The 14,428-nt window shown below is 40.3% G+C and overlaps 1 protein-coding gene across 7 annotated transcripts in view; it reads left to right on the top strand.

The window, feature by feature from the left end:
- fat3a (FAT atypical cadherin 3a) overlaps positions 1–14,428 on the top strand; it is a 241,524-nt gene that overhangs the window by 157,077 nt on the left and 70,019 nt on the right. For 6 of the 7 annotated variants that reach the window (XM_049725605.1, XM_049725607.1, XM_049725609.1 and 3 more), the window contains 4 exons: positions 4,141–4,280; positions 9,316–9,591; positions 11,383–11,593; positions 11,670–14,395. In XM_049725605.1, the coding sequence (XP_049581562.1) occupies positions 4,141–4,280; positions 9,316–9,591; positions 11,383–11,593; positions 11,670–14,395 (3,353 nt within the window). The remainder of the gene's footprint in view (positions 1–4,140; positions 4,281–9,315; positions 9,592–11,382; positions 11,594–11,669; positions 14,396–14,428) is intronic. The other variant, XM_049725612.1, reaches the window with a different exon arrangement.

Here is a 14,428-nt window from a genome sequence, read left to right on the forward strand (position 1 = left end):
TAACCAAAGAAACCACATGCGAAACATTTACCAATTGCCAAAAGGAAACTGCTCTGGCAAGATGATAATGCAGTGATGATTGCTCTTTGAATTTGTCTTGTACACAGCAGTCACATTTAAAATATGATGTCATGGCAACCAAATATAAGCATGCACCCTTATATCAAACACCTCATTATCCAGTTAAAGCTGATACTCCACCCAGAAGATGAAACAGGTATAATTATGAACTGCTTTAGATTAGACATTCCCACGGTAGTGGATGGCCATCTGTGTATATAATTGCTACCTTAACTAGGAATAACACATAATTGGGTTTTTGCTCCCAGGCTTCATTGGAATGACTGAGGTGTAATTTAGTTTTAATTTCTCAAAAATGTAACTCCAAGTAGTGTAGACATAAGGTGGCCTGGTTACCAAGTTTGGAGGCCCAAAAATGTGGACTCAATCAATTTTGCGCAAAAATACCCAAACATGCAAAATACTGGGAGTGATCTATGAAAACAGATTAATTTAACATGCAGTGTGATTTAGCAAACCTGAGACAAACTGTGGTGGCTGATTTTGCATCTTAGGATGGGCAGGTCTATACCTGCACTGCTGTGTGGAACAGTTATGAGGAACCATAGCGAGAATGAGGTTAGGAATAGTGAAAGGCAATAGACGAGCGAATAATTTTTCCTTCTGTTATTATTTGTGAAAGACTAGAAACAATTATCATCTATTAAGCGATTTGAAGCTTCTGAATGATCTAAGGCACATGTGTCAAACTCAAGGCCCTGGGGCCAGATACGGCCCGCCACATCAAAGACAAATTGTGCATCAAATTCATATGTCAATATTAAAATTACCAATCGTTTTCACTTTTAAAAAACAACTTTGTTGCTAGCAAGTTTTATTACCATATTTTTAAAATATGTTAACAGTTTTTCTTAGTCTCTGTTTTGTTGACATTCAGACATATATTTGGGTTGGCAATTTCAATGGCCCTTCGAAGGAAACCATGACTATGATGTGGCTCGCGACAAAAATAAGTTTGACACCCCTGATCTAAGGGCTAGTTCAGAAAAATACTCCGCCAACTCTGAAAAAGAAAACATTATGTGGTAGATCATATTTTGTTACAAAATTCACAACATTGGCAAAGCTACACAGTACGGAAACATGTTTTGATGCTACATGTGACATGTAACATGACACTCCCCCTTTCTCAGGACTAACACTATCCAGTAAGTTCATAGTAGAAGGAAGGCTTGTGAGTAGAGACATTTTCTTTTCATTGAGCCAGGTTATCAAAATGGGTATTGTGTATTATATATTTGCCATATAATTGTGTTTGATTGAGAGTAAAAATTCATGTTTATTATTATATTTACCGGTAGGTACTAAATATCTGAGTCTGCTTATACAGGGGTAGAACTGCATGAATTTTTCCAATAGGATTAGTAAAGTTGTTTTTTACTCAATTATCTGTACTTGTACTTAAGTTCAGAGTTTTCCTACATGAAGCAAACACACTGCCAACCAAAATCAAACTTTTTTTTTTAGAAATAGACAGCTCACAAAAAAAAACACCATACTTTTTTGAAGTCAGGATTCTCACTTTAAAGTCAGAATTCTGACTTTATTCTTAGAATTCTGATTTTAAATTGGGAATTCTCACTTCTCACCAGCTCAGTGTTCTAGTGGTAGAGTGTCTGCCCTGAGACTGGAAGGTTGTGGGTTCAAACCCCGGCCGGATCATACCAAAGACTATAAAAATGGGACCCATTGCCGCCCTGTTTGGCACTCAGCATTAAGGGTTGGAATTGGGGGGTTAGATCACCAAATGATTGCGGCACCTCTGCTGCTCACTGCTCCCCTCTCCCCCAGGGGATGGATCAAAATCACACGGGGATGGGTTAAATGCAGAGGACAAATTTCACCACACCCAGATGTGTGTGTGACGATCATCGGGACTTTAACTTTAAAGTCAGAATTTTGAGGAAAAAAAAGTCTGAATCTTGTCACCCCCCCCCTTCTTTTTTTTTTTCTTCACTGGCCCTAATCCTCTTCCGTACTATGGAGTACTACTCCAGAATTCCAAATATACCTGCATAAAAACCAAGTCAGTTCCCCATAATATGACACTAAAATTTTAGCACAATTGTATTATTGTCATTAATAAGATGCTTTAGTTACTAAGAAAACAAAAGCTGTTTTCTTTATTCTGTCGTCCGATCTGCTGTACTGTGTCAAACAGCTTTTCATTCAGCAATATTAGTTTGCATGGATAGTAATTGCTGCAGTTGTCAAATGTGCCACTTTAAATTACAAACTGTAGGTGATATAAACACGTAGGAGGTGCATGATAGAATAACTAATAGCATACAGTTACGATACAGTTGAATATGTGAAAGCACCAATTCAATAGGTGGCCACATTGCACTTGTGGTTTTGCTGGTTATCCACAGCAAATGTTCTTGTGCACGAGTGTGTCACTACAAAACAAATACAGATCCAATTAGAAGTTAGCGTTGCTCTGCACTACCTTAAATCTATGCTAACAGCCGTTTAATAGCCAAATAACAGCTGTCTGCAGAAAACATTCGACTGGTTATTGAATAGTGCTGCAGGTTGAAGGTCCTTTAAGGGGAACCGGCACTAGAGAAGACAATTTCAAGTGGATTTTTGTTTTACTGTCCTCAAGTTGCTGATGGGATTAATGTCAATTAATGCTTTTGTGTAAGCAAACATCTAGAATCTGTTGGGTGGTAGTTTATAAGTACAATTTCAAGAGCATTTAGATTTGCTTGTGTTATGTATTTTTTTTTTAAATTTGTGACATATTATTTCTTTAAAGTAATATCTAGCAAGCACACTTCCTAATCCTCATTTGCATATAAGTGAACTACGTACTGCACTGGAATGGAAATAGCAAAGCAAAAGAGCTGCTATAAGATGTAAAGAATGAACTAGCAGCATAAATTGCTGCAGTGCAGTAATGAAACACTGTACCATATTGACTCATGACAGATGTCTTTAGACTAAAATTGTTCAATTGCAAACACTACAATGATAAATACTATTAATTTATGATGCACCACCATAATGCTTGTGGCATTTAATTGAAGATTGCATGATGAGGTGAGGTACTCCCTTGTTCTGTCAACAGACAGTGATCATAAACCCTGCAGGCAGCAGAAAGCAATTTTGAGTTCTGGCAGAGGCTAGGTTTCTTTGTATATAATTTGGTGTTGGCAGATGGGAGGTTCTCTCTGGCCTCAGTGGGATTCTTGCCAAACCTCCTTCTTCCACATGGCCTAAAAGAGGATGCTTGGTTTGGACAACAGACATAGTAATTTCAACCTCCCTGTAATCACAGTGTATTTTAATGTCTTTTTCTGTCTTAGTGTCATCTTTCCCATTTCCGACTGCTGAACAAACAGTGCATCCTGTGTTCTTCAATGTTAACATGGAAAAATCATAAATTGGTATTTGCCTTTCAAATCTTTTGTTCTCAAAGTGCTCGTGTATGTTTCCAGCCAGCACAAAGATTTCTCTAAACAGTGATTTCCAAAGTGGTCACATAAATAATTCACTAAAACATGCAACTAAAGACATAGACCACCTTTCAAAGCTGGAGTTATGATGCATATGTAATCTTACGTGATCATCCTATTAAAAACACACTCAGTGGCAACAAGATATCTGAGATCCAATATAGGAACTGTATCATAATTTCTATCTTTACAAAGAAAATGACGATCAGTTTGACAAAGCCTGTTCATGTTTTTTTTGTTTTTTATTAATCATTGCTATTGTACTCCAGAATTGTGTAAAATTGACCACTGGTAATAAATTGGCCATTTTCCCATTGCAAAAATAAAGAAACTAAAATCTCACATCCCTGTCAGATTCTGAAACCACTGAAAATAACAACCAAAAAAAAAAAAAACATCCTTGGACTATGTTACTGTGTTACTGTGTGTGCGTGTGTGTGCGTATATGCGTGTGTGTGCGCATGTAGGTGTGTGTGTGTGTGTGCGTGTGTGTGTGGGCGTGCGTGCGTGCGTGCATTCATTGTGTAAGCCGTTTTGTGTTCAGACGCAGTCTACATGATTAACATTGTTTCTCTTCTACTGCGGTTGTTTGGAGCAGGTGGGAACACAGACAGTGAATTTGATGTCGAGAAGGCCATGGGCACCATCATCATCGCCAGGCCTTTGGATGCTGAGCAACGCTCTTTTTATAACCTAACTGTGCAGGCTACAGATGGCATCAACATCGCATACACACAGGTAAGACATGTATGCCACACAACTTTCCTCACTATAATTGGATTTGAGATGGACTTAACAGTCGCAATTGTGGTAGATGTATGAAAAGTTGGTGAATATTTTAGGGGTAACAGTCACTCACACCATATGAACTTGGCAGCATTCATACAATTGATATACACCTAAATCTCAATTTTACGTGAACTTTGGGGTCCTTAATTTGGGAATCGCATTAACCCCGAAAGCGCGTTCTATAGAAAGTCTTGGTTCTTTAGAAAGCCATGTTTTTAGGCAGCCAAAGGGGTCCTTTGTTACAGTAATTTAGGTCAGCCATGTTATTGGGCCGTCGAAGGGTTCCGTTTGCTCCACACACATTGAAGTCTGTTGACATTTGATTAAAAGAGAAGCAATATGCAAATGGCAATATCAGGCGAATTGAGTAAGTAATTTGGATGCTATGTGAATTAGATGGAAGAGAAAATAAAGCAGCAATGTGTCCGGCCACACTCTTTGACTTGTGAGTGAATGTGTGGATGAGGTGTTGCCGCCAGCATCCCCCTTTCCTAATCAAAAACGATCCTAGCTATCCTTAACACTGTAATATAAACAGCCCGGCTTCTTATTATCTAACGCCTTTAAATTGGTCACGGAAATTCATCGTTTCACTAGCACTAAGGTTAAATCGCTAGTCATTTAGCTTCGTACGGTCCTTATATCCATCAATCCATTTTCTATACCGCTTGTCCTCATGAGGGTCGCAGACGTGCTGGAGCCTATCCCAGCAGTCATCGAGCAGTAGGCCCTGAACCAGGTGCCAGCCCATGGCAGGGTCCTTGTATCATCCATTTAAAATACCTGAAAATGTATTTATAACAAAAAGAAATTGGCGTCCATGACCAAACCGCGTTCGAAAGTCGCGTCGGATAGAAGCGAGTAAAATCGAGATTTAGATATACAGTTGACATATTGAGAGGTTGTAAAACATAACGGTACATTTACATCAACACAGTCTGTATGTTGTTGTTGGTTTTTTAAATTATCAAAAACTAAATGTACATTTTGGGATGTTTATGTATATTAGCAAATGTCAACTCTACTATGGGAGAGTAATAACATGCATAGACTTGATTTTACTTGGCCAGAGGTGGTAAGCATGTCTGCCAACTTATGATTCAACTCAAGTTTCATTTATGTCATGTTATTGAAGATTATTTCTTGGAGGCACTTGTGTTTGCTAAAATCTTCAGCCATTCATACATGACCTAGATGTATTTATTTTGGCCTATAGGCGAGTGTAAATGTTAGCTAATAATGTGAAAATGCAACCTATTGATTGGAGTCTTTGATTCTATAGACAGAAAAACAGTTATTACTATAATGGTTAACACGGACAGCCCTCGTGTGTTAATGATACTAGTAAATACTAACATCATGGAACTACTTCTGGTTAATGTGGAACATTTCTATTTGTGATTACGCTTCCAATTTAATTGATTGAAAAGACAATTGGTTAACTTTTGGTTTATTAAACTGCTCCCGCATTAAAAGTTTTTCATAAGTGCATGTTACACAACATTGAAAACAAAAATTTTGTCAGTCATTTATAATTTGCCATTCATCTGCTCAGTTAAGGGAATGTCTTTGAAGGACCTTGCTCCTTTGCCTTTGGCCTCCTCTTTTCCAAACAAATACACACCTGTATGATGGAACCAAGTCTCTCGTATGGACATTCAGCACAGCAACATGCCGCCAGGGAGAGCCTTGGCAGTTCAGCTACAGAAGGCTGACTGCCGCAGCAGGGTTTATATTTAGACTAACTGCCTGGCAGCTCTCCAGTCGGTTTCCTTCCACTTTTTGTTATGTTTTCTTTACAAATCCCAGGATCCAGTTTCTGAATGTGTGCAAAGTACATGTTGACGCTTTCCTTGCCTTGCAAATCATACAGTTGTGCCTGCTGGAATTTCAGTTTGGTTCGTTTATGTTGGATGAGCAGTCATTCAATACAAAAGCTGAGAGAAGTGGTTGCTTTTTTCACCTAAGTTTTGAAGAAGGCTAGACTGTGTGGGCTCCATTGATAAGGGTAAACTATTTTGTTGAAGTTTCTGTTTATTCCCTAATATTGACTTAGAAGAGTCAGTCCTTAACATCTCATCATGCTATATCTGAAATGCTATATCTGAAATGTTCTGATAATGAAACTAGTCAAAACATTTGGCTTACAGTTCAGCCCGGTGATTCCTGTATAAAATAAAACGCAATAGGTGACTCAATAAGTTACTCACACTGCACTGAGCACAGTGCCCGCTTGCCAGGGGGAAAAAAAAGTTCAATTTGGGTGGCAGTGCACTGCAATGTCATCTCAGTACATCCCATCGGAGAGATGGTGGCCGAGGGATTTCAGAATGAGAATACAAAGAGATTGTTGTGTAGTTTTACAGTAAAAACTGTAGAGGAAGTAAAGGAATAAGAAATGAAAGAATAGATAAATAATGTGCCGTCCCAGTGTGCTAAACTCTGGGACAGATGACATGAGAAGAAGGTGAAAAAAAAAAAAAATCAATCCATGGAGATTTCCACTAATTTAGATGTACAAGTTTTGCTGAAAGTGTCAAATATATTATATTATATTATATTATATTATATTATATTATATTATATTATAGGGCGGCTCGGTGGCGCACTGGGTAGCACGTCCGCCTCACAGTTAGGAGGGTGCGGGTTCGATTCCACCTCCGGCCCTCCCTGTGTGGAGTTTGCATGTTCTCCCCGGGCCCGCGTGGGTTTTCTCCGGGCACTCCGGTTTCCTCCCACATTCCAAAAACATGCTTGGTAGGCCGATTGAAGACTCCAAAATTGTCCCTAGGTGTGAGTGAGATTGGTTGTCTGTCTCTGTGTGCCCTGCGATTGGCTGGCAACCAGTTCAGGGTGTCCCCCGCCTACTGCCCGATGACGGCTGGGATAGGCTCCAGCGCGCCCGCGACCCCCGTGGGGACTAAGCGGTTCAGAAAATGGATGGATGGATGGATGACTTAGAAGAGTCAGTCCTTAACATCTCATCATGCTATATCTGAAATGCTATATCTGAAATGTTCTGATAATGAAACTAGTCAAAACATTTGGCTTACAGTTCAGCCCGGTGATTCCTGTATAAAATAAAACGCAATAGGTGACTCAATAAGTTACTCACACTGCACTGAGCACAGTGCCCGCTTGCCAGGGGGAAAAAAAAGTTCAATTTGGGTGGCAGTGCACTGCAATGTCATCTCAGTACATCCCATCGGAGAGATGGTGGCCGAGGGATTTCAGAATGAGAATACAAAGAGATTGTTGTGTAGTTTTACAGTAAAAACTGTAGAGGAAGTAAAGGAATAAGAAATGAAAGAATAGATAAATAATGTGCCGTCCCAGTGTGCTAAACTCTGGGACAGATGACATGAGAAGAAGGTGAAAAAAAAAAAAAAATCAATCCATGGAGATTTCCACTAATTTAGATGTACAAGTTTTGCTGAAAGTGTCAAATATATTATATTATATTATATTATATTATATTATATTATATTATATTATATTATATTATAGGGCGGCTCGGTGGCGCACTGGGTAGCACGTCCGCCTCACAGTTAGGAGGGTGCGGGTTCGATTCCACCTCCGGCCCTCCCTGTGTGGAGTTTGCATGTTCTCCCCGGGCCCGCGTGGGTTTTCTCCGGGCACTCCGGTTTCCTCCCACATTCCAAAAACATGCTTGGTAGGCCGATTGAAGACTCCAAAATTGTCCCTAGGTGTGAGTGAGATTGGTTGTCTGTCTCTGTGTGCCCTGCGATTGGCTGGCAACCAGTTCAGGGTGTCCCCCGCCTACTGCCCGATGACGGCTGGGATAGGCTCCAGCGCGCCCGCGACCCCCGTGGGGACTAAGCGGTTCAGAAAATGGATGGATGGATGGATATATTATATTATATTATATTATATTTTTACAAAAGCAAGTGTCTCAAATCCTGTGATTCCCAACAAGAATGTTGGGGCACACCGGTATACTGTGAGAGATCATGACAGGTGCTGCAAAAAGATGATCGATTCTATGTCACTTAATTTGTGTAAAATGTATTAATTCATTACAAATATATATTTGTTCATCAGGCAGGTCAATTAATGTCTTTTTTATAACTGTGCATTGGTCCTTTAGTTTGTCACGGGGTTGGGCGTGGCCTGGCGTCTTTCAATATTTAAACTCTGGCTCTTCAGTAACTTGTTGCCAGAACGCCTATCCTGCCATGCCTCTTCGTCAGGCGCTCAACCAATGCCACACCCTGGCCCTCGTCTTTTTTGTTACTTTTTTGTTTCATTTCTCGCTTGTAGAGTGTTTTTGCCTCATACGTTTGTTTATAAGGTCTTTTACTTTGCCACTTCCATATTGAATTTGCGTTACAGCTCCTTCACTGGAGAGTACAAGTGTTGCCATTAAACCTGTTTCCATTTATAAATCAGAACAAGTCATGGCTTCCTGCGATTATATCAGCCATGTGTTCACTTAAAACAGTCACCCATTTCAAACTGTATAAATAGGTAATTGTTTATAGTGAATTGAGATATGATCATAAAAAACATGAAATTTGTAATTGAGCATAATAATTTAAATGTCATTAGTTTTGCAGCTCTGTATATATCCAGTATTATTTTCTTAAAAATGAAATTCTGACCACCTGGTTTTGTAATCCCGGAGTTAGAAAGGAGTTTTTTCCCTGTCAGATTTTAGATGTCTCATTTTGTATCTTTTCACTCAACACTGGTGACTCACAGAATTTTACTTGTCATAACATGCAACTACCACAACATCAGTTTCCTGACAGTTTTCAGTCAGAGTTAAATTGCATTGGAGAATATGTATTGATCAGCTGAACTGCCAAATTCTAATTTAGTATTTCACAGAACATCCAACAGAATGTCAATTTCCACAGAAAGTATGAAAGTAACTTGAAAGCATGCACTTTCAAAAGTATGTTATAATAAGATCACTTAACAGTGATATCATTTCTCTCTGTCTTTTCTCTCCATGGTCAAGGTTCACATCACTGTTACTGACAACAATGACAACGCTCCCATCTTCTCCCAGCCATTCTATGATGTCACTATTTCTGAGGACACACCCCCTGACAGTGAAGTGGTTCAGGTCCTAGCATTGGACAGAGATGAGAATCATCAGCTGAGTTATTCCTTGCAAAGTGCAATAGACCCAAACAGCATGCGTCTGTTCCGCATCGACCCCACTATGGGGACTATCTATACAACCCAGAGTTTGGACCATGAGGCTTGTGCACAGCACATACTTACTGTTATGGTAAGCGATCTTCAGGGGGAGCTTGACTGAGCTATAGCTAGTGCATGAGCTTGTTGTGGCAGAGTTCATCTGTTTTATGTGTTGTTGTTTGTTAAATGTTTATATTTTACCTGAGAACTAACATGTAATGTGTATTCTTTCCTAAAAAAAAAATCAATTTACAAATAGATAATTCTGTATATTGTACCTGCAAATCCTCCACTTGCTCTACAAAATAAAGAGCTCCGGCATCTGCTGTTGTTTGTTATCGCACGGAGCGGCAAAGGTTGGCAAGTGATTACATGGCCCAGATTTTTGGTCAGGGGTTGTTCAAGGTGGCAAATGGTCGCAAAGACGTTCGCCCGATATTTACCTGTAACCTGCAGAATGGAGCGGGGTTACCAAATGCAGCTTGTACCAGGGTTTATTGAAGGGAAAAGGGTGGTGGAGGACATGATGAGGGGAGCAAATATGCAGCAGAAACGGATGGGAACCAGACGTGGGCGACGCAAACGACTGAACAGGGAAACAGGCCGGGACAACAGGCCGGGACGAACAGGAACTAACAGGGCAAACAGGACAATCCGACAGGGAGTGACACGCTGACAGGGCTTAAATACAAGACTGGTAACGGGGGGCAAGAGATGGTGATTACGGGTAGAACACAGGCGGGGAGGGGCGAGTGCACGGACGCACAAACGGACACCACAACAGCAATGTGACATACGAGGGTACGAGAAGCTCCACTCTACGTGGCGATCGGCGCCACTGAGGAGTGGAGACGGGATATTACCAACAGTTTGAAAGAACAGTTTTTCTCATCACAAGCAAATTGTACACATTCAGATTTTATTTGCAACAAGAAAAACTGTATGCAGCCTTTTGGGAACCTTGACAAAAAAATAGCCTTAGAAGTCCAACCTTCATTGTTAAGAAAACATTAAAAATGCTGTGACTAATTAATGCTTAACTGCAGTATGAAAAAAAAAAATAAACACTGTAAAATGTTATGTTTCTCAGGACTCAAGTGCAGATACAAGGGATGAATGGGAATATATAATGTAGAAACATTTAGTGCAACAGTGGAAATGGCTGTGGCTAAAGGGGAAGAGACGAATCAGGGTGCATGGTCCAAGCGGGCGTGAACAAGATTCGAAGCAGGTGTGTAAGGGAAAAGCAGGAGGCAGGCAGTAGGCAAGCCGGGAATATGATGCCAAACAGGGCAGGGTAAATATTTCAGAATATGAATTTGAATGTTCTAAGTGGCTGGATACAATGAACGCAATGAAAAGTGTTGAAGATCTGGAAGAGTGGTGAAGTCCAAAACTAGCTTAAGAAAGGCAGCTGTTAATTGGTAGAATGACGTCCATGTGCCTGCAACACACCCAAATCCTGCAATTAACACCAACACACACGCACATAGGGGAACGAGTTGGCATTCGGGATGATGAGAGAGAGGACTTGTTAATGAAATGTAAATTTTGCAAGAATCTGCTGCCACTACTCAGACACTCTGTTTGAATGTTTTGTTCTTGTAACCTTTATAAAAACATTAATGGAGGTGTGAATGTGAAACAAAAATGTTAAAGGTATACAGAACGGCATACTGTCTTTTGTTATTTACAGGAACTGATGTGAATCCATAAAAAATATGTGAAATTGTGAATAACAGAAGGTGCTTAGATGTCGAGAACTATCTGCAGACATGCTCATTCGATGTAGTCTCATTGTGTAGGCCTAAATCATAAAATCACATTTTCTACATCTGGCTTCAATATTGATACTAACATTTGACAATGTGTCTTCCTACAGGTAAAAGACAAAGAATTCCCATACCGTAAGAACTTGGCTCGTGTCTTGGTAGAGGTGGAAGATATAAATGACCACGTACCGATATTTACTAGTGCACTTTATGATGGTTCAGTCTATGAGTCAGCAGCTGTGGGATCAGCTGCTGTACAGGTGACTGCTTTGGACAAAGACAAGGGGAAGAATGGAGAACTTCACTACTCTATTGAATCGGGTTGGTGCAACTAAATATTTTTAATATGCTTAGTAATATCTTTAAATAAACCAAATTATTTTTTCTGTTCCTACAGGGAACATTGGAAATTCATTTCATATTGAGCCAGTTTTGGGAATCATCACAGTTGCACATGACCTTGACTTGTCCAGTATAGGTCACTACATACTCACTATCAGAGTCACAGACAATGGCTCCCCCTCTCTCTCCACTACCACAATAGTGCGTATAGCTGTTACACTCTCAAATAATGCAGGTCCAAAGTTCCCTCAACCTGAGTATCAAGCCGACATCACAGAAAATGCAGTGATTGGAACCTCTGTCACCACAATCAGCGCAATGAGTCAGTCCACGCTTACTTATGAGATCAAACAAGGGAACTCTGATCGGGTTTTTCAGATAAACCAGTATAGTGGAGTAATTACAACTCAAAAGTCTCTGGACTATGAAGTTAGAGCATCATTCACTCTCACAGTACAGGCTACCAACATGGCTGGCTTGGCCTCCAATGCAACTCTTTTGATTCAAGTTTTGGATGAAAATGATAACGCACCAGTGTTCAAGCAACTTCACTATCATGGCAGCATCAGTGAAGCTGCACCAATCAACAGTCTTGTTTTAAACACAGAAGATTCCCCACTAGTTATCAAGGCCACTGATGCTGATCATAACCAGAATGCTCTGCTCGTATATCAGATTGTCGAAGACACAGCAAAAATGATTTTCACGGTGGACTCAGGTACTGGCTCTATCAGGACCATTGCAAATCTTGATCATGAGACATCTTCTATCTTCCACTTCCATGTTCAAGTCAGAGATAATGGCAGACCACAGTTGGCAGCAGACAGCCCAACTGAAGTCACAGTACAAGTCATAGACACAAATGATTCACCACCTCGTTTCACCCAGAGTAACTATGAAACAGTTGTGCTTCTCCCCACCTATACAGGAGTGGAAGCGCTGCAGGTGTCAGCCATAGATCCAGACAAACATGTGACAGGACTCACCTACTCTTTCACAGATGGAGCACTGGAACATTTTTCCATCCAACCTTCCAATGGAATTATAATTGTTAAAAACAACACTTTTTGCAGAGAACGTTTCCGCTTCACTGTCAAAGTCTCAGATGAGAAATTTTCCACCACAGCCATGGTAACCATTCTTTTGAGAGAAGCTTTGGATTCTGGTTTAAGCTTCACCAATAATCTTTACACTTCGTTAATTCAAGAGAATGTTTCTAACATCACCAAGGTAGCTGTTGTCAATGCTGTTGGAAACCGTCTTAATGAACCATTGAAGTACAAATTATTAAACCCTGGTAAACGCTTCAAAATCCGTCCAACTTCTGGGGTGATCCAAACCACAGGTTTGCCATTTGACCGTGAAGAGCAAGAATTCTATGAACTGATTGTTGAGGCAAGAAGGGAGCATGACCGTCTGCACGTAGCCAGAGTTATGGTGAAAGTCCAGGTGGAAGACATCAACGACAATGCCCCTATATTTGTTGGACTTCCTTATTATGCAGCTGCTCAAGTAGAAGCTGAGCCAGGATCCCACATTTTCAAAGTTATGGCAGTTGATGGGGATAAAGGAATTAATGGAGAGGTGTCTTATTACCTCAAGGATGACCATGGTCATTTCGAAATCAATCGACAAACAGGAAATCTTAAGCTGAAGAGAGCCTTTGAGTCTGACCTATCTAATATGGAATACCTGATGGTGATATACGCAAGAGATGGTGGTTATCCACCTCTCTCTTCTACAATTGAATTTGCGATTACAGTTGTCAACAAAGCCATGCCTGTCTTTGACAAATCGTTTTATTTGGTGTCTGTTAATGAGGATGTGGCAGTGCACACACCTGTCATTGGTATTAATGCAACTAGTCCTGAAGGTCAGACTATCTTTTACACAATAGTTGATGGTGATCCAGCTCTTCAGTTTGACATTGGTTTTGACACAGGAGTCATAAGTGTCATACATTCCTTGGACTATGAAATAGCATCATATTATCATCTGACCATAAGAGCAACTGACTATTTAACTGGTGCCCGTTCTGAGGTTGATGTGAATGTGGTCATTCAGGATGTTAATGACAATGTCCCCATCTTTCAGAAAATGTCCTACGCCGTAGTTTTATTGGAAACAGCAGTGATTGGAACTCCAGCTCTTCAAGTAATTGCTACTGACAAAGACTCTGAAAAGAATAATATTGTTCTTTACCAGATCTTATCCGATTCACATAACAACACAGACTATTTTCACATCGATAGCAGCAGTGGACTAATTCTGACTGCCCGTATGCTGGACTATGAACAAGTCCAGAAGTATGACTTCATCGTCAGAGCAACTGATAATGGCTTTCCACCTTTGAGTAGTTACATGTCTGTCACAGTTGTGGTGAATGACACAAATGACAACGCTCCAATTTTCAACCAGCTTCTTTATGAAGCCCACGTGAATGAGCTGGCACCAAAGGGTCAATTTGTAACCTGCGTCCAAGCCTCGGATGCAGACGATTCCGATTTTGCCAAACTGGAATACAGTATTTTGTCTGGAAATGAAAAGACGATCTTTGTGATGGAGAAAAAGACTGGAATTATCACTTTGTCCAGCCAAAATAAAGAAAGGATGGAACCTGTATACAGCCTTAATATTTCAGTGTCAGATGGGGTCTTCACCAGCACTGCACAAGTTCATGTTAAAGTGGTGGGAGCCAATTTGTATAGCCCGATATTTGAACAGACTGTATATGAAGCAGAGCTAAGAGAAAATGCTGCAGTGGGAACCAAAGTTATACAGGTAAGAGATGTTATGAAATTATTTAATTGGATG

Source organism: Syngnathus scovelli, chromosome 7, assembly GCF_024217435.2.
Source record: "Syngnathus scovelli strain Florida chromosome 7, RoL_Ssco_1.2, whole genome shotgun sequence".
Lineage (NCBI taxonomy): Eukaryota > Metazoa > Chordata > Actinopteri > Syngnathiformes > Syngnathidae > Syngnathus > Syngnathus scovelli.